A 19558-nucleotide genomic window follows, 5' to 3' on the forward strand; every position below is an offset into this window, starting at 1 on the left:
TATAATCAAGTAAAGATGGACTCTCTAGATAAAAATGTTTATGTTGATAATAGATGTCTTTGCTTAATGAAAATACCTGATCTTAATTATAATGTGAGATCATGCCTTTATCTTTTGTAAGCACGTACGCTTTGGATATATGGGAAAGGGTATGTAAATGGTGAGGCTTTGGCGGTGTTACGAATCTAAGTATCCATGATGCCTTTAGAGGGAAGTGTCGTGTTCTATTATCACCTTCTAGTTCTAAATTGTGGCAAGCAGTTGAGTGGTCGCGTGCTTATCTAATATGGTGGAATCGCGATCAAAAGGTATTCACATATAAATCGTGGGCTGGTGCAAATGCGCTTCTAAAGATACAACTAAAATCGTACGAATGGATCTCCAAGCGATTCAAAAGAAAAAAGATTGAATGGTTGGCTAATCCTAGTTCGATGTTAAGTAGTGTTTAAATTGTATTTTTACTCATGTAGTCTGTATCATTGGCAGATTAGTTGGTCGATTCCTTCGTGCGTCTTGCTTATGTTGCTCCCTCGGCAAACTGACTCACTGCGGATATGGCTCGTGATATAGTCTCGTTGATGTACTGCAGTTACCCCCTTGAATGTTCTCGAGTTTTATAATTATATGGTTGCTTTTCGAAAAAAAATCATAATGTGAGATCGTTATTGCCACATATCTAAGTTGTTATATATTTTTTATGAATATACATATAAGTTAGAAAAACCTTTTTTGTATTTTTCTTTTTGAAATAACTATTGTTTACACGAAAAACGGAATCAACAAATTACAATAGAGAAAATCTTTTAACGACGTATGGTTCACTTTTTATAAATGGTAAATATGTATGTATTGTATGATCGTATATCGTGTAAAAACATCATTTGCTATGCCGTCACATACATACAATCATTTGATATATGTCATCAAAAGAGGGTAAAGATTTTATTTCAGTCACTATACTTTACTTTATTATGTTGTCACTTCCTTGTTTTCTTTTTCTAAGCTCAAGTGACATATTTTAATCACATCCAATTTTATCAGATCCTTTGGGCCAGGTTTGATAAGCAATTTCTCATTATGAATCGCATCCCTCAATTAATCACGGTGTTAACCAAAACATAATTATTAAGTTTAATAACACACCTATAAGTTTTGAAATGCTCAACATAGCTAACATATATACAAGACATACAGTACAAAGAAGGATTTCGAGAGGACTCTTGCGTAAATAATTAATGATTACAATTTTCTTTGATGAAAAAATTTCTAAAAAATAGGTCCATCTCATTATCTGATTCATACAGTTTCAAGCGGCTGGCTTGCAGCTCATCTATTTTAGCTGATATTTGATACTTATTACTCATAAACTCCATAACCGTATTCAAACGTACTTACAAATGTCCCATAAAGTAAACACCTCAAATGACATATAATATAATCTTAGTAATCCATGTTTTCTTTTTACTCATTAATTAGGCACATAATATACAAAGAAAACAAAGTTATGGACTTACTTTACAGTCTGCCCATGGTGCTCTTCACTATTGTTTCGCTGGCTGCATTAGCTTTCAAAGTGTATCACTAGATGTGCTATATTCAGCATCGAATTGCGTAGCACGCCATTCGGAGAGTTTTCTATCTAATACCATACTCGTAACATCCTATATGAAAATATCCTGAATCAGCCAAAGTGTTTTTTAGAACATGGAATAAAAAGACAAAGCACTTAACTTTTGTTTTATACAAGAAGGGAAAGGGAACAAGATTGGTGGATCAAGTATCTGAAGTTTATTATGCAAATGTTTGTCTTAGGATGTTAACGCTAAAATTTAAGAAATCACCTCGTAACATCCTTTCCTTTTGTGAAATGGTGCATGGTTACGACTTACGGGTCCTATTTTGCTAGGTTCTTTGGTGTCGTGTATCATCTGGGGTTGTTTGTAAGATTTACTTTTTTCATTCAGCTTGGTAGATTATAATGTCTTGAGCCATAAGTGTGAAGTATACCTGACAAACGGGTCAGGCTGGGTCGGTTTGGGTAACGGGTTAAAATGGTTTTGGCTTGAAATGGGTCATGGGTCAAACGGCTAAAAATTTTAAACGGGTCAAGATGGGTCAGGTTGGGTTAGGTAACAGGTCGAAACAGGTCACGGGTCAATTGGGTCCAAACAGGTCATACACTTTTTACATCGATTTTTACACTATTATATTATTTTAGTTATTATTATTTATTTATAATATATATAAGAAAATGTTAAGATACATACAACAACGATATAACCATGAATGCTTTCATAAAATTTGACGGATGAAACTTGTTATTCTCGACCCATTTGACCCAGTCACAAAACCCATTAGACCTATCTCTAATTATTGAGATTTGGGAATTGATACACATTAGACCTTTTCTTTTATATTTTGTATAGGACCCAATAGGTTGGAGGGAAACGTATTGAAACTTTCTTTAAGTTTTAATTTACATTGCTCGACCTAATTTTTCTCGAGACCCAATTGACCAGATAGCTTTACCCAATTGTGAAATGTCCCGTTCTTATTGATTAAAAACGTTCCATATTAATTGATTTCGTTGCGAGGTTTTGACCTCTATATGAGACGTTTTTCAAAGACTGCATTCATTTTAAAACAAACCATAACCTTTATTTCATCAATAAAGGTTTAAAAAGCTTTACGTAGATTATCAAATAATGATAATCTAAAATATCCTGTTTACACACGACCATTACATAATGGTTTACAATACAAATATGTTACAGCAAAATAAGTTTCTTGAATGCAGTTTTTACACAATATCATACAAGCATGGACTCTAAATCTCGTCCTTATTTAAGTATGCGATAGCGGAAGCTCTTAATAATCACCTGAGAATAAACATGCTTAAAACGTCAACAAAAATATTGGTGAGTTATATGTTTAACCTATATATATCAAATCGTAACAATAGACCACAAGATTTCATATTTCAATATACATCCCATACATAGAGATAAAAATTATTCATATGGTGAACACCTGGTAATCGACATTAACAAGATGCATATATAAGAATATCCCCATCATTCCGGGACACCCTTCGGATATGATATAAATTTCGAAGTACTAAAGCATCCGGTACTTTGGATGGGGTTTGTTAGGCCCAATAGATCTATCTTTAGGATTCACGTCAATTAGGGTGTCTGTTCCCTAATTCTTAGATTACCAGACTTAATAAAAAGGGGCATATTCGATTTCGATAATTCAACCATAGAATATAGTTTCACGTACTTGTGTCTAATTGTAAATCATTTATAAAACCAGCATGTATTCTCATCCCAAAAATATTAGATTTTAAAAGTGGGACTATAACTCACTTTCACAGATTTTTACTTCGTCGAGAAGTAAGACTTGGCCACTGGTCGATTCACGAACCTATAACAAATATGTACATATATATCAAAGTATGTTCAAAATATATTTACAACACTTTTAATACATTTTGATGTTTTAAGTTTATTAAGTCAGCTGTCCTCGTTAGTAACCTACAACTAGTTGTCCACAGTTAGATGTACAGAAATAAATCGATATATATATTATCTTGAATCAATCCACGATCCAGTGTATACATATCTCAGTATTGATCACAACTCAAACTATATATATTTTGGAATCAACCTCAACCCTGTATAGCTAACTCCAACATTCACATATAGAGTGTCTATGGTTGTTCCGAAATATATATAGATGTGTCGACATGATAGGTCGAAACATTGTATACGTGTCTATGGTATCTCAAGATTACATAATATACAATACAAGTTGATTAAGTTATGGTTGGAATAGATTTGTTACCAATTTTCACGTAGCTAAAATGAGAAAAATTATCCAATCTTGTTTTACCCATAACTTCTTCATTTTAAATCCGTTTTGAGTGAATCAAATTGCTATGGTTTCATATTGAACTCTATTTTATGAATCTAAATAGAAAAAGTATAGGTTTATAGTCGGAAATATAAGTTACAAGTCGTTTTTGTAAAGGTAGTCATTTCAGTCGAAAGAACGACGTCTAGATGACCATTTTAGAAAACATACTTACACTTTGAGTTTAACCATGATTTTTGGATATAGTTTTATGTTCATAAGAAAAATCATTTTTCCAGAAGAACAACTTTTAAATCAAAGTTTATCATAGTTTTTAATTAACTAACCCAAAACAGCCCGCGGTGTTACTACGACGGCGTAAATTCGGTTTTACAGTGTTTTTCGTGTTTCCAGGTTTTAAATCATTAAGTTAGCATATCATATAGATATAGAACATGTGTTTAGTTGATTTTAAAAGTCAAGTTAGAAGATTTAACTTTTGTTTGCGAACAAGTTTAGAATTAACTAAACTATGTTCTAGTGATTACAAGTTTAAACCTTCGAATAAGATAGCTTTATATGTATGAATCGAATGATGTTATGAACATCATTACTACCTTAAGTTCCTTGGATAAACCTACTGGAAAAGAGAAAAATGGATCTAGCTTCAACGGATCCTTGGATGGCTCGAAGTTCTTGAAGCAGAATCATGACACGAAAACAAGTTCAAGTAAGATCATCACTTGAAATAAGATTGTTATAGTTATAGAAATTGAACCAAAGTTTGAATATGATTATTACCTTGTATTAGAATGATAACCTACTGTAAGAAACAAAGATTTCTTGAGGTTGAATGATCACCTTACAAGATTGGAAGTGAGCTAGCAAACTTGAAAGTATTCTTGATTTTATGTAACTAGAACTTGTAGAATTTATGAAGAACACTTAGAACTTGAAGATAGAACTTGAGAGAGATCAATTAGATGAAGAAAATTGAAGAATGAAAGTGTTTGTAGGTGTTTTTGGTCGTTGGTGTATGGATTAGATATAAAGGATATGTAATTTTGTTTTCATGTAAATAAGTCATGAATGATTACTCATATTTTTGTAATTTTATGAGATATTTCATGCTAGTTGCCAAATGATGGTTCCCACATGTGTTAGGTGACTCACATGGGCTGCTAAGAGCTGATCATTGGAGTGTATATACCAATAGTACATACATCTAAAAGCTGTGTATTGTACGAGTACGAATACGGGTGCATACGAGTAGAATTGTTGATGAAACTGAACGAGGATGTAATTGTAAGCATTTTTGTTAAGTAGAAGTATTTTGATAAGTGTATTGAAGTCTTTCAAAAGTGTATAAATACATATTAAAACACTACATGTATATACATTTTAACTGAGTCGTTAAGTCATCGTTAGTCGTTACATGTAAGTGTTGTTTTGAAACCTTTAGGTTAACGATCTTGTTAAATGTTGTTAACCCAATGTTTATAATATCAAATGAGATTTTAAATTATTATATTATCATGATATTATCATGTATGAATATCTCTTAATATGATATATATACATTAAATGTCTTTACAACGATAATCGTTACATATATGTCTCGTTTAAAAATCATTAAGTTAGTAGTCATGTTTTTACATATGTAGTTCATTGTTAATATACTTAATGATATGTTTACTTATCATAATATCATGTTAACTATATATATATATATATCCATATATATGTCATCATATAGTCTTTACAAGTTTTAACGTTCGTGAATCACCGGTCAACTTGGGTGGTCAATTGTCTATATGAAACATATTTCAATTAATCAAGTCTTAACAAGTTTGATTGCTTAACATGTTGGAAACATTTAATCATGTAAATATCAATCTCAATTAATATATATAAACATGGAAAAGTTCGGGTCACTACAGTACCTACCCGTTAAATAAATTTCGTCCCGAAATTTTAAGCTGTTGAAGGTGTTGACGAATCTTCTAGAAATAGATGCGGGTATTTCTTCTTCATCTGATCTTCACGCTCCCAGGTGAACTCGGGTCCTCTACGAGCATTCCATCGAACCTTAACAATTGGATTTCATCTAACGGAATAGTGAGATCTTCTTTAGCAAAACATTTCTTCAAATTCGAGACGTGGAAAGTGTTATGTACAGCCGCGAGTTGTTGAGGTAACTCAAGTCGGTAAGCTACTGGTCCGACACGATCAATAATCTTGAATGGTCCAATATACCTTGGATTTAATTTCCCTCGTTTACCAAATCGAACAACGCCTTTCCAAGGTGCAACTTTAAGCATGACCATCTCTCCAATTTCAAATTCTATATCTTTTCTTTTAATGTCAGCGTAGCTCTTTTGTCGACTTTGGGCGGTTTTCAACCGTTGTTGAATTTGGATGATCTTCTCGGTAGTTTCTTGTATTATCTCCGGACCCGTAATCTGTCTATCCCCCACTTCACTCCAACAAATCGGAGACCTGCACTTTCTACCATAAAGTGCTTCAAACGGCGCCATCTCAATGCTTGAATGGTAGCTGTTGTTGTAGGAAAATTCTGCTAACGGTAGATGTCGATCCCAACTGTTTCCGAAATCAATAACACATGCTCGTAGCATGTCTTCAAGCGTTTGTATCGTCCTTTCGCTCTGCCCATCAGTTTGTGGATGATAGGCAGTACTCATGTCTAGACGAGTTCCTAATGCTTGCTGTAATGTCTGCCAGAATCTTGAAATAAATCTGCCATCCCTATCAGAGATAATAGAGATTGGTATTCCATGTCTGGAGACGACTTCCTTCAAATACAGTCGTGCTAACTTCTCCATCTTGTCATCTTCTCTTATTGGCAGGAAGTGTGCTGATTTGGTGAGACGATCAACTATTACCCAAATAGTATCAAAACCACTTGCAGTCCTTGGCAATTTAGTGATGAAATCCATGGTAATGTTTTCCCATTTCCATTCCGGGATTTCGGGTTGTTGAAGTAGACCTGATGGTTTTTGATGCTCAGCTTTGACCTTATAACACGTCAAACATTCTCCTACGTATTTAGCAACATCGGCTTTCATACCCGGCCACCAAAAATGTTTCTTGAGATCCTTGTACATCTTCCCCGTTTCAGGATGTATTGAGTATCTGGTTTTATGAGCTTCTCTAAGTACCATTTCTCTCATATCTCCAAATTTTGGTACCCAAATCCTTTCAGCCCTATACCGGGTTCCGTCTTCCCGAATATTAAGATGCTTCTCCGATCCTTTGGGTATTTCATCCTTTAAATTTCCCTCTTTTAAAACTCCTTGTTGCGCCTCCTTTATTTGAGTAGTAAGGTTATTATGAATCATTATATTCATAGATTTTACTCGAATGGGTTCTCTGTCCTTCCGGCTCCAGGCATCGGCTACCACATTTGCCTTCCCCGGGTGGTAACGAATCTCAAAGTTGTAATCATTCAACAATTCAATCCACCTACGCTGCCTCATATTCAGTTGTTTCTGATTAAATATGTGTTGAAGACTTTTGTGGTCGGTATATATAATACTTTTGACCCCATATAAGTAGTGCCTCCAAGTCTTTAATGCAAAAACAACCGCGCCTAATTCCAAATCATGCGTCGTATAATTTTGTTCGTGAATCTTCAATTGTCTAGACGCATAAGCAATCACCTTCGTTCGTTGCATTAATACACAACCGAGACCTTGCTTTGATGCGTCACAATAAATCATAAAATCATCATTCCCTTCAGGCAATGACAATATAGGTGCCGTAGTGTGCTTTTTCTTCAATAACTGAAACGCTTTCTCTTGTTCATCATTCCATTCAAATTTCTTCCCTTTATGCGTTAATGCAGTCAAGGGTTTTGCTATTCTGGAAAAGTCTTGGATGAACCTTCTGTAGTAACCAGCTAGTCCTAAAAACTGGCGTATGTGTTTCGGAGTTTTCGGGGTTTCCCACTTTTCAACAGTTTCTATCTTTGCCGGATCCACCTTAATACCTTCTTTGTTCACTATGTGACCGAGGAATTGAACTTCTTCCAACCAAAATGCACACTTTGAAAACTTAGCGTACAATTCTTCCTTCCTCAATACTTCTAACACCTTTCTCAAATGTTCACCGTGCTCTTGGTCATTCTTTGAGTAAATAAGTATGTCATCAATGAAAACAATGACAAACTTGTCAAGGTATGGTCCACACACTCGGTTCATAAGGTCCATGAACACAGCTGGTGCATTAGTTAAACCAAACGGCATGACCATAAACTCGTAATGACCGTAACGTGTTCTGAAAGCAGTCTTTGGAATATCATCTTCTTTCACCCACATTTGATGATACCCGGAACGTAAGTCAATCTTTGAATAAACAGACGAGCCTTGTAGTTGATCAAATAAGTCATCGATTCTCGGTAGTGGGTAGCGGTTCTTGATGGTAAGTTTGTTCAACTCTCGGTAGTCGATACACAACCTGAATGTACCATCTTTCTTCTTGACAAACAAAACAGGAGCTCCCCACGGTGATGTGCTTGGTCGAATGAAACCACGCTCTAAAAGTTCTTGTAATTGGCTTTGCAGTTCTTTCATCTCGCTGGGTGCGAGTCTGTAAGGAGCACGAGCTATTGGTGCAGCTCCTGGTACAAGATCTATTTGAAATTCAACGGATCGATGTGGGGGTAATCCCGGTAATTCTTTCGGAAATACATCGGGAAATTCTTTTGCAATGGGAACATCATTGATGCTCTTTTCTTCAGTTTGTACTTTCTCGACGTGTGCTAGAACAGCATAGCAACCTTTTCTTATTAGTTTTTGTGCCTTCAAATTACTAATAAGATGTAGCTTCGTGTTGCCCTTTTCTCCGTACACCATTAAGGGTTTTCCTTTTTCTCGTATAATGCGAATTGCATTTTTGTAACAAACGATCTCTGCTTTCACTTCTTTCAACCAGTCCATACCGATTATCACATCAAAACTCCCTAACTCTACTGATATCAAATCAATCTTAAATGTTTTGCTAACCAGTTTAATTTCTCGATTCCGACATATATTATCTGCTGAAATTAATTTACCATTTGCTAATTCGAGTAAAAATTTACTATCCAAAGGCGTCAATGGACAACTTAATTTAGCACAAAAATCTCTACTCATATAGCTTCTATCCGCACCCGAATCAAATAAAACGTAAGCAGATTTATTGTCAATAAGAAACGTACCCGTAACAAGCTCCGGGTCTTCCTGTGCCTCTGCCGCATTAATATTGAAAACTCTTCCGCGGCCTTGTCCATTCGTGTTCTCCTGGTTCGGGCAATTTCTAATAATATGGCCCGGTTTTCCACATTTATAACAAACTACATTGGCATAACTTGCTCCGACACTACTTGCTCCGCCATTACTCGTTCCGACACCATTTGTTCCTTTCGTTCTATTAACCCCTGGTCCGTAGACCTCACACTTCGGCGCGCTATGACCATTTCTTTTACATTTGTTGCAAAATTTGGTGCAGAACCCCGAGTGATACTTTTCACACCTTTGGCATAGCTGCTTCTGATTGTTGTTGTTGCGGTTATTATTGTTGTTGGGATGATTGTTGTAGTTGCTGTTGTTGTTGTTGTTGTTGTTGTTGTTGTTGTTGTTGTTGTTGTTGTTGTTGTTGGGCCGTTTGTTGTAGTTGCGATTGATGTTGCGATTGTTGGGATAATTGTTGCGATTATTGTTGTAATTGCTGTTGTTGTTGTATTGGTGATTCTTATCACCGTTTTCCTCCCACTTTCTTTTGACTTGCTTCATATTGGCCTCTTCAGCAGTCTGTTCTTTAATTCTTTCTTCAATCTGGTTCACTAGTTTGTGAGCCATTCTACATGCCTGTTGTATGGAGGCGGGCTCGTGTGAACTTATATCTTCTTGGATTCTTTCCGGTAATCCTTTCACAAACGCGTCGATCTTCTCTTCCTCATCTTCGAACGCTCCCGGACACAATAGGCACAATTCTGTGAATCGTCTTTCGTACGTGGTAATATCAAATCCTTGGGTTCGTAACCCTCTAAGTTCTGTCTTGAGCTTATTGACCTCGGTTCTGGGACGGTACTTCTCGTTCATCAAGTGCTTGAATGCTGACCACGGTAGTGCGTACGCATGTCTTGTCCCACTTGCTCTAGATAGGTATTCCACCATGTTAACGCAGAACCTGTGAAGGTATGCGTAGCGTACTTCACTTTGTCCTCTTCAGTACACTTACTTATGGCAAACACCGATTCGACCTTCTCGGTCCACCGTTTCAATCCGATCGGTCCTTCGGTTCCATCAAATTCCAAAGGTTTGCAGGCAGTGAATTCTTTGTAGGTGCATCCTACACGATTTCCTGTACTGCTAGATCCAAGGTTATTGTTGGTATGTAGCGCAGCCTGTACTGCGGCTATGTTTGAAGCTAGAAAAGTACGGAATTCCTCTTCATTCATATTCACGGTGTGTCGAGTAGTCGGTGGCATTTTCTTCAAAATAGTCAAATGAAACAAGTTAATCATACAGAATATTAAGAGTAGTTAATAGTATTTCGTAGCATAATATGAACTCATTTATAAAAGCTTTTTCTTCATATTAGCGTTTTATAAGTTTAAATTCGGGTAGTACCTACCCGTTAAGTTCATACTTAGTAGCTAATATACAATTCAACTACTACAATTCTATATGAAAAACTGATTATAATAATATTTCGCGTTCAAACTTTTACACAATATTTTACAAACTTACAATACCGCTTATTTTACATATAGCATGAAATATATCACACAATAAATTTGATACAAGATGGTTGTGAAGATAATTCTAGCTAGTACACAAGTCGTTCAGCAAAGGCAATAAAGACACGTAATTCATACGTCCAGAAACAAGTCATGCATTCTGGTTTTACTAGGATTACTTCCCATCCTTGGTCTTGTGGAACATAACCGTTATGGCCGTTGATAAGACAGCATGTTGTAACGTCGTCAAAGGGACGAGGGTTACGTAATGTCCAACAGTCCCGTAACAATCTAAAAACCTCATTTATTACCCCAATTACCGACTCCGTCACTTGTGGGAACGTTTTGTTTAATAGTTGTAGCCCGATGTTCTTGTTCTCACTTTGGTGAGAAGCGAACATTACTAATCCGTAAGCATAACATGCTTCTTTATGTTGCATGTTAGCCGCTTTTTTCTAAATCACGAAGTCTAATATTCGGATATATTGAGTCAAAATAATTTCTTAACCCATTGCGTAAAATAGCATTTGGGTTCCCCGCAATATATGCGTCAAAGTAAACACATCGTAACTTATGGATTTCCCAATGTGATATCCCCCATCTTTCAAACGAAAGCCTTTTATAAACCAAGGCATTCTTGGAACGTTCTTCGAATGTCTTACAAACTGATCTCGCCTTAAATAGTTGTGCCGAAGAATTCTGACCGACTCTAGACAAGATTTCATCAATCATGTCTCCGAGTAGGTCTCTTAAAATATTGGGTTGTCTATCCATTTTGTGTTTTTATACTGTAAAATAGACAAGAGTTAGATTCATAAAAAAAAAATACTTATTAATACAAGCAATTTTTACATATATCATAAAGCATAAGCACACTATATTACATATATTACACCACACGAATACAACTATCTTATTCCGACTCGCTTGTTTCTTCTTCTTCGGTTTTGGTTCGTTTTGCCAAGTTTCTAGGGATATATGATGTTCCCCTAATACGAGCCGTCGTTTTCCACATTGGTTTAGAAAAACCTGGTGGTTTAGAGGTTCCCGGGTCATTGTTACAACTTAAGGACTTCGGGGGTTGACGATACATATAAAGTTCATCGGGGTTGGAATTAGATTTCTCTATTTTTATGCCCTTTCCCTTATTATTTTCTTTTGCCTTTTTAAATTCAGTTGGGGTAATTTCTATAACATCATCGGAATTTTCGTCGGAATCCGATTCATCGGAGAATTGGTAATCCTCCCAATATTTTGCTTCCTTAGCGGAAACACCATTGACCATAATTAACCTTGGTCGGTTGGTTGAGGATTTTCTTTTACTTAACCGTTTTATTATTTCCCCCACCGGTTCTATTTCTTCATCCGGTTCCGATTCTTCTTCCGGTTCCGACTCTTCTTCCGGTTCCTCTTCGGGAACTTGTGAATCAGTCCATGAATCATTCCAATTTACATTTGACTCTTCATTATTATTAGGTGAGTCAATGGGACTTGTTCTAGAGGTAGACATCTATCACATAATATCAAACGCGTTAAGAGATTAATATATCACATAATATTCACATGTTAAAAATATATAGTTTCCAACAAAATTTGTTAAGCAATCATTTTTCAAGTAAACACGGTCGAAGTCCAGACTCACTAATGCATCCTAACAAACTCGATAAGACACACTAATGCAAAATTCTGGTTCTCTAAGACCAACGCTCGGATACCAACTGAAATGTCCCGTTCTTATTGATTAAAAACGTTCCATATTAATTGATTTCGTTGCGAGGTTTTGACCTCTATATGAGACGTTTTTCAAAGACTGCATTCATTTTAAAACAAACCATAACCTTTATTTCATCAATAAAGGTTTAAAAAGCTTTACGTAGATTATCAAATAATGATAATCTAAAATATCCTGTTTACACACGACCATTACATAATGGTTTACAATACAAATATGTTACAACAAAATAAGTTTCTTGAATGCAGTTTTTATACAATATCATACAAGCATGGACTCCAAATCTCGTCCTTATTTAAGTATGCGATAGCGGAAGCTCTTAATAATCACCTGAGAATAAACATGCTTAAAACGTCAACAAAAATGTTGGTGAGTTATAGGTTTAACCTATATATATCAAATCGTAACAATAGACCACAAGATTTCATATTTCAATATACATCCCATACATAGAGATAAAAATTATTCATATGGTGAACACCTGGTAATCGACATTAACAAGATGCATATATAAGAATATCCCCATCATTCCGGGACACCCTTCGGATATGATATAAATTTCGAAGTACTAAAGCATCCGGTACTTTGGATGGGGTTTGTTAGGCCCAATAGATCTATCTTTAGGATTCGCGTCAATTAGGGTGTCTGTTCCCTAATTCTTAGATTACCAGACTTAATAAAAAGGGGCATATTCGATTTCGATAATTCAACCATAGAATATAGTTTCACGTACTTGTGTCTATTTTGTAAATCATTTATAAAACCTGCATGTATTCTCATCCCAAAAATATTAGATTTTAAAAGTGGGACTATAACTCACTTTCACATATTTTTACTTCGTCGGGAAGTAAGACTTGGCCACTGGTCGATTCACGAACCTATAACAAATATGTACATATATATCAAAGTATGTTCAAAATATATTTACAACACTTTTAATACATTTTGATATTTTAAGTTTATTAAGTCAGCTGTCCTCGTTAGTAACCTACAACTAGTTGTCCACAGTTAGATGTACAGAAATAAATCGATATATATTATCTTGAATCAATCCACGACCCAGTGTATACATATCTCAGTATTGATCACAACTCAAACTATATATATTTTGGAATCAACCTCAACCCTGTATAGCTAACTCCAACATTCACATATAGAGTGTCTATGGTTGTTCCGAAATATATATAGATGTGTCGACATGATAGGTCGAAACATTGTATACGTGTCTATGGTATCTCAAGATTACATAATATACAATACAAGTTGATTAAGTTATGGTTGGAATAGATTTGTTACCAATTTTCACGTAGCTAAAATGAGAAAAATTATCCAATCTTGTTTTACCCATAACTTCTTCATTTTAAATCCGTTTTGAGTGAATCAAATTGCTATAGTTTCATATTGAACTCTATTTTATGAATCTAAATAGAAAAAGTATAGGTTTATAGTCGGAAAATATAAGTTACAAGTCGTTTTTGTAAAGGTAGTCATTTCAGTCGAAAGAACGACGTCTAGATGACCATTTTAGAAAACATACTTACACTTTGAGTTTAACCATGATTTTTGGATATAGTTTCATGTTCATAAGAAAAATCATTTTCCCAGAAGAACAACTTTTAAATCAAAGTTTATCATAGTTTTTAATTAACTAACCCAAAACAGCCCGCGGTGTTACTACGACGGCGTAAATTCGGTTTTACAGTGTTTTTCGTGTTTCCAGGTTTTAAATCATTAAGTTAGCATATCATATAGATATAGAACATGTGTTTAGTTGATTTTAAAAGTCAAGTTAGAAGGATTAATTTTTGTTTGCGAACAAGTTTAGAATTAACTAAACTATGTTCTAGTGATTACAAGTTTAAACCTTCGAATAAGATAGCTTTATATGTATGAATCGAATGATGTTATGAACATCATTACTACCTTAAGTTCCTTGGATAAACCTACTGGAAAAGAGAAAAATGGATCTAGCTTCAACGGATCCTTGGATGGCTCGAAGTTCTTGAAGCAGAATCATGACACGAAAACAAGTTCAAGTAAGATCATCACTTGAAATAAGATTGTTATAGTTATAGAAATTGAACCAAAGTTTGAATATGATTATTACCTTGTATTAGAATGATAACCTACTGTAAGAAACAAAGATTTCTTGGGGTTGGATGATCACCTTACAAGATTGGAAGTGAGCTAGCAAACTTGAAAGTATTCTTGATTTTATGTAACTAGAACTTGTAGAATTTATGAAGAACACTTAGAACTTGAAGATAGAACTTGAGAGAGATCAATTAGATGAAGAAAATTGAAGAATGAAAGTGTTTGTAGGTGTTTTTGGTCGTTGGTGTATGGATTAGATATAAAGGATATGTAATTTTGTTTTCATGTAAATAAGTCATGAATGATTACTCATATTTTTGTAATTTTATGAGATATTTCATGCAAGTTGCCAAATGATGGTTCCCACATGTGTTAGGTGACTCACATGGGCTGCTAAGAGCTGATCATTGGAGTGTATATACCAATAGTACATACATCTAAAAGCTGTGTATTGTACGAGTACGAATACGGGTGCATACGAGTAGAATTGTTGATGAAACTGAACGAGGATGTAATTGTAAGCATTTTTGTTAAGTAGAAGTATTTTGATAAGTGTATTGAAGTCTTTCAAAAGTGTATAAATACATATTAAAACACTACATGTATATACATTTTAACTGAGTCGTTAAGTCATCGTTAGTCGTTACATGTAAGTGTTGTTTTGAAACCTTTAGGTTAACGATCTTGTTAAATGTTGTTAACCCAATGTTTATAATATCAAATGAGATTTTAAATTATTATATTATTATGATATTATCATGTATGAATATCTCTTAATATGATATATATACATTAAATGTCTTTACAACGATAATCGTTACATATATGTCTCGTTTAAAAATCATTAAGTTAGTAGTCTTGTTTTTACATATGTAGTTCATTGTTAATATACTTAATGATATGTTTACTTATCATAATATCATGTTAACTATATATATATCCATATATATGTCATCATATAGTTTTTACAAGTTTTAACGTTCGTGAATCACCGGTCAACTTGGGTGGTCAATTGTCTATATGAAACATATTTCAATTAATCAAGTCTTAACAAGTTTGATTGCTTAACATGTTGGAAACATTTAATCATGTAAATATCAATCTCAATTAATATATATAAACATGGAAAAGTTCGGGTCACTACAAATTGACCCAAATTTAAGAGTATGGGACTCAATTGCCAGGTATATTGTGAAGTTATTGTCCGATTCTTGTAAGTTTTCAGTTGTTTTGTGAAATTTACCTCGTAGTAATAGTGACCCGTTACCCAAAAAAAAGCAGTTGACTTGTAGCTTACAAACAGACCTGACTGCAGTGTAAAACCCTTCACCGGCAGAAACAAGAACTCCATCTTGGTTATCAATACCATGAGCAGAAACAGCAGCAGCAAAAACCTTCTAAGATGACAACATGTGTGGCAGCTGAAATACATAAAAAGAAACATATTGTCATTTACAAATTTAGGGTGTTTCCATGTGCCTAAGTATCAGTTTCAAAATAACCCTAAAACATGGAACCAGTCAACAAACAACAGGCTCACCAGTAGACATGGACTCGTTTGAAAAGGAAGCTCAAGATCTATCGACAGTTGGAGCGATATCACTTGTTCAACGTCAAAAAATGGATGATACTGTGTTCTGAAGATTCATATGAATGTGTACCTACATGCAATTTGTTTTTGGTGAGTTCATAAACTTAAGATTCATATAAAGGTGTAACATTTAAATCAGAAGTTTTAGAGTAAATTACAAGAAAATTTCACGTGAACTTGGGTAAAATTCTGAATTCACCTTTTTACTACCAATAGTCACCACAAGAACACTTGCCATCACTAAAATGATGAAATCTAAAAGGATCTCTTAGTACAATAGTTCTTCTTTCAATTTCGCTTATAAACTTGAAAACCGAATGACAATCACCACAAACCCTAAGGTTCTTAAATATCTGCACACCCGAGCCATCCGGAGTATTAACCAATCCATATGCAAGTGCCAATCTTTCACTATGCTTCCATAAATGATCCTCTTTTTGTTCTTCATCAAGATCTTGCAATGAGAAACTTATATCCGGAACATAACCAGCTTCCTTGATCATCTTCTTGAGCTCATTTAGTTTTCCATATATTTTGTCACTTTCAGGGTGGGATTTATCTCCTATTGCAAAAGAACTCACCTTTCTTTTAATCTTGATCCAACTACACGCGGGTTTCTTCTTAACATTACTAGATTCCATTTCCACCCTTAGATCATGAACCGCATCCCATTTCCCAGAAGTTGCACATACATTTGAGAATAAAACAAAAGCAGAGTCATCTGAAGGGTTTGTATCAAGAAGATGATCAACCGCTAGTCTCCCGAGTCTTGAATCACCATGAATCCGGCATGCCGCCAGCAAGCTGCGCCAGACAAAGTCATTCGGTTGGACCGGCATTTTCAAGATGAAATCTTCCGCCTCTTTAAGCCTCCCTGATCGTCCTAAAAGATCAATTACACAAACACAATGTTCTATACCAATCTTAACTCCAAACTTAGGTGTCATCGAAGAATAATACGCAAGACCCTCATCTACTAAACCACCATGACTACATGCAGATAAAATAGAAACGAACGTGACATGATCAGGTTTTAAACCTGTCCTTATCATTTCGTGAAAAGCTTCCTGGGCTTCTACAAACGATCCCTGTCTCGCAAAAGCTGATATCAGTATGTTCCATAGCACACGTGGTCTCGTTTTTGGTTCTGGAAGCATTTTCAACACATCATTTATTTCGCCACATTTTCCATACATATCCATGATGGCTGTCTTAACATATCGATATGAGTCAAACCCAAATTTAACGGTCAAACAATGAAGTTGTTGACCTTCTTCAAGACTATACATATTAGCTGCAGCTGCAAGAGCTGCAGAAAAGCTAAAATGATCCAAATTTATACCAGTTCTGTTCATCTCTGAAAACGTATTTAAAGCTTCTTCACCATGACCATGGTGCGCGTTAGCAGCAACCATCGCATTCCACGAAACATAATCGTTGTCAACAACTGCATCAAAGATACGTTTACTTGAAATGAGATCCTTACACTTCCCATACATTGTAATAAGAGAATTCTTCACATAATCATCCGAATCAAAACCAGTAAGAATCACATAAGCGTGTAATGGCATCCCGTGGCTAAGAAGGTAATTTGGAGCAACACAAGAACTAAGCACATTAATCAACGTTATGTAATTTACCGGTTCATTACTGTTTCTCATTAATTTGAATACTTTGATTGACTGGTCAGGTTCTTCACAGTCTGCATACCCTCCAATTAGACTGTTCCATGTCACCAAGTCCCGCTCATGCATCCTTTCGAAAACACGTTCGGCTTTTTGCATACTCTTATGCTTTCCATACATTGCGATCAATGCGTTTCCGACAATCAAGTTGTTGTGGAACCCGGATGTAAATACAAGCGCGTGAAGAATTTCAGCTTTTACTAAGAACTCAGGATCTGAACAAGCAGCTAACACACTAGCAAACGTCACGTGATTTACATTTTTTTGTCTCCGAATCATTTTCACGAAAACTTTCAAAGCATCCATGTGGGCCCCTTCCTGTTCATAAGCAGCTAATAGTGAATTCCATGAGATTAAATCCTTCTCAGGCATTTCATCAAACAATCGAGCCATGTCCTTAATTCTTCCAGTTTCTGAAAAGACACCCAAGAGAGTATTGCATATAGATAAATTTAGATCCAACCCAAGTTTGTGCACCAAACCATGAACCGCTGCACCCCATAGGTAATTGTTTATTGAACCACACACTGATAATAGGGCAGAAAGTGTAATTGGGTCCAGCTTCTCATGAACATGACGCATCAAGTTAAAGCAACGGAAGGCGTCTTCATATGAATAATTACGTGCGTATGCAGAAATCATTGAATTCCATGAAATGGTGTCGTGCAAACTCATTTGATTAAAAATATAACAGGCATCTTGTATCTTACCTAAATTTCCAAACATGGATATAAGAGAATTAGCCACTGAAAGATTGTGTTCATATCCATACTTACTGACATGTCCAAGAACTTGACCACACAATGATTCATCTTCTAGCCACCCACACGAAGTAATCACAGTGGTAAATGTGTTCTGGTTAATATCGACATCTTCGTATCGCATTTGTCTGTATAAGTTTATAACCTCCATAAATTTTCCATTGTCAGAGTTGCCAACCATCAATGAAGTCCAAGTCACAACGTTCTTTTCTGGCATCTTATCAAAAAGATTACGTGCACGAGCATGATATCCATAACTAGCATAGAAATTTAAAAGGGCAGTTCCCGCATACACATTATCCAACAAGCCGTTTTTCAGAATTAAACCATGTATTTGAAACCCTTGTTGTACCATAACTTCAGAACTCGTGCAACCAGTCAACAAACTGGCTATCACGAATCCACTTGATTCAAATCCTTGAGCACGCATTTGACTGAACAAAAGAAAAGCATTCGAGTATAGAGGAACTCGGACTAAAGTCGATACCATGGAATTCCAGGTAGCTTCATTTCTCTGAGGCATTTCATCAAACACGTACCACGCACTGTCAAACTTTCCGTATTTCGAGTACATACTTATCAATGTATTTGCATGAAATATGCTCAAACGACCAACGTTCTTTATACAATAACCATGTAGTGATTTCCCAACAGTTAGGTCCGAAATCTCCGAGAAACCCTTTTGTAAAAAAGATGTGATGACCGAACTTTGATGAGGCGCAGCAAGACTAATGATGTTCAAGCTTGTACACGTCCTCAATGCGTTCCTATAAATACACTGATTAGCTATGGCACCAGCTGGGTGCACACGAAGAAACAGCATTAGTACTTTCTATGTAAAACCATTGTTGTTATTCCATAAAACAAAGGTGAACAAGAAACCATGCTTCTCTTAAGCATTTCATCGAACACTTTACGTGCGCTTGTTATGCCACTAATGTACAGGCTGAATATAAGTATCTATAATCTATTATCAACATGAAGCCTACTGCATCTGTCAAAAAGTGATTGAATATGGTATCTAAGAGGATGTTAATTGGTGTATCCACAATACACAATATAACGGTATTTTAGCTTTATGCAATTTTCTATTTTTTA

General features: G+C 35.4%; 1 protein-coding gene across 1 annotated transcript; it reads right to left on the reverse strand.

Annotated features, from left to right (window-relative positions):
- Nucleotides 1-12510: 12510 nt before the first annotated feature.
- Nucleotides 12511-19283, reverse strand: LOC139844287 (pentatricopeptide repeat-containing protein At2g03880, mitochondrial-like). The gene is made up of 4 exons (XM_071834501.1): nucleotides 16214-19283; nucleotides 15964-16084; nucleotides 15729-15844; nucleotides 12511-12659 (listed from the first exon to the last, which is right to left on the reverse strand). Exon 1 carries the CDS (start codon nucleotides 19281-19283, stop codon nucleotides 16221-16223), a length of 3063 nt encoding a protein of 1020 aa, XP_071690602.1. The 3' UTR covers nucleotides 12511-12659; nucleotides 15729-15844; nucleotides 15964-16084; nucleotides 16214-16220.
- Between the last annotated feature and the right edge of the window lie 275 nt (nucleotides 19284-19558).

Source organism: Rutidosis leptorrhynchoides, chromosome 4, assembly GCF_046630445.1.
Source record: "Rutidosis leptorrhynchoides isolate AG116_Rl617_1_P2 chromosome 4, CSIRO_AGI_Rlap_v1, whole genome shotgun sequence".
NCBI lineage: Eukaryota > Viridiplantae > Streptophyta > Magnoliopsida > Asterales > Asteraceae > Rutidosis > Rutidosis leptorrhynchoides.

Coding starts and splice junctions, on each gene's coding strand:
- LOC139844287 (XM_071834501.1), bottom strand. CDS start 19,283: ATGCTGTTTCTTCGTGTGCACCCAGCTGGTGCCATAGCTAATCAGTGT.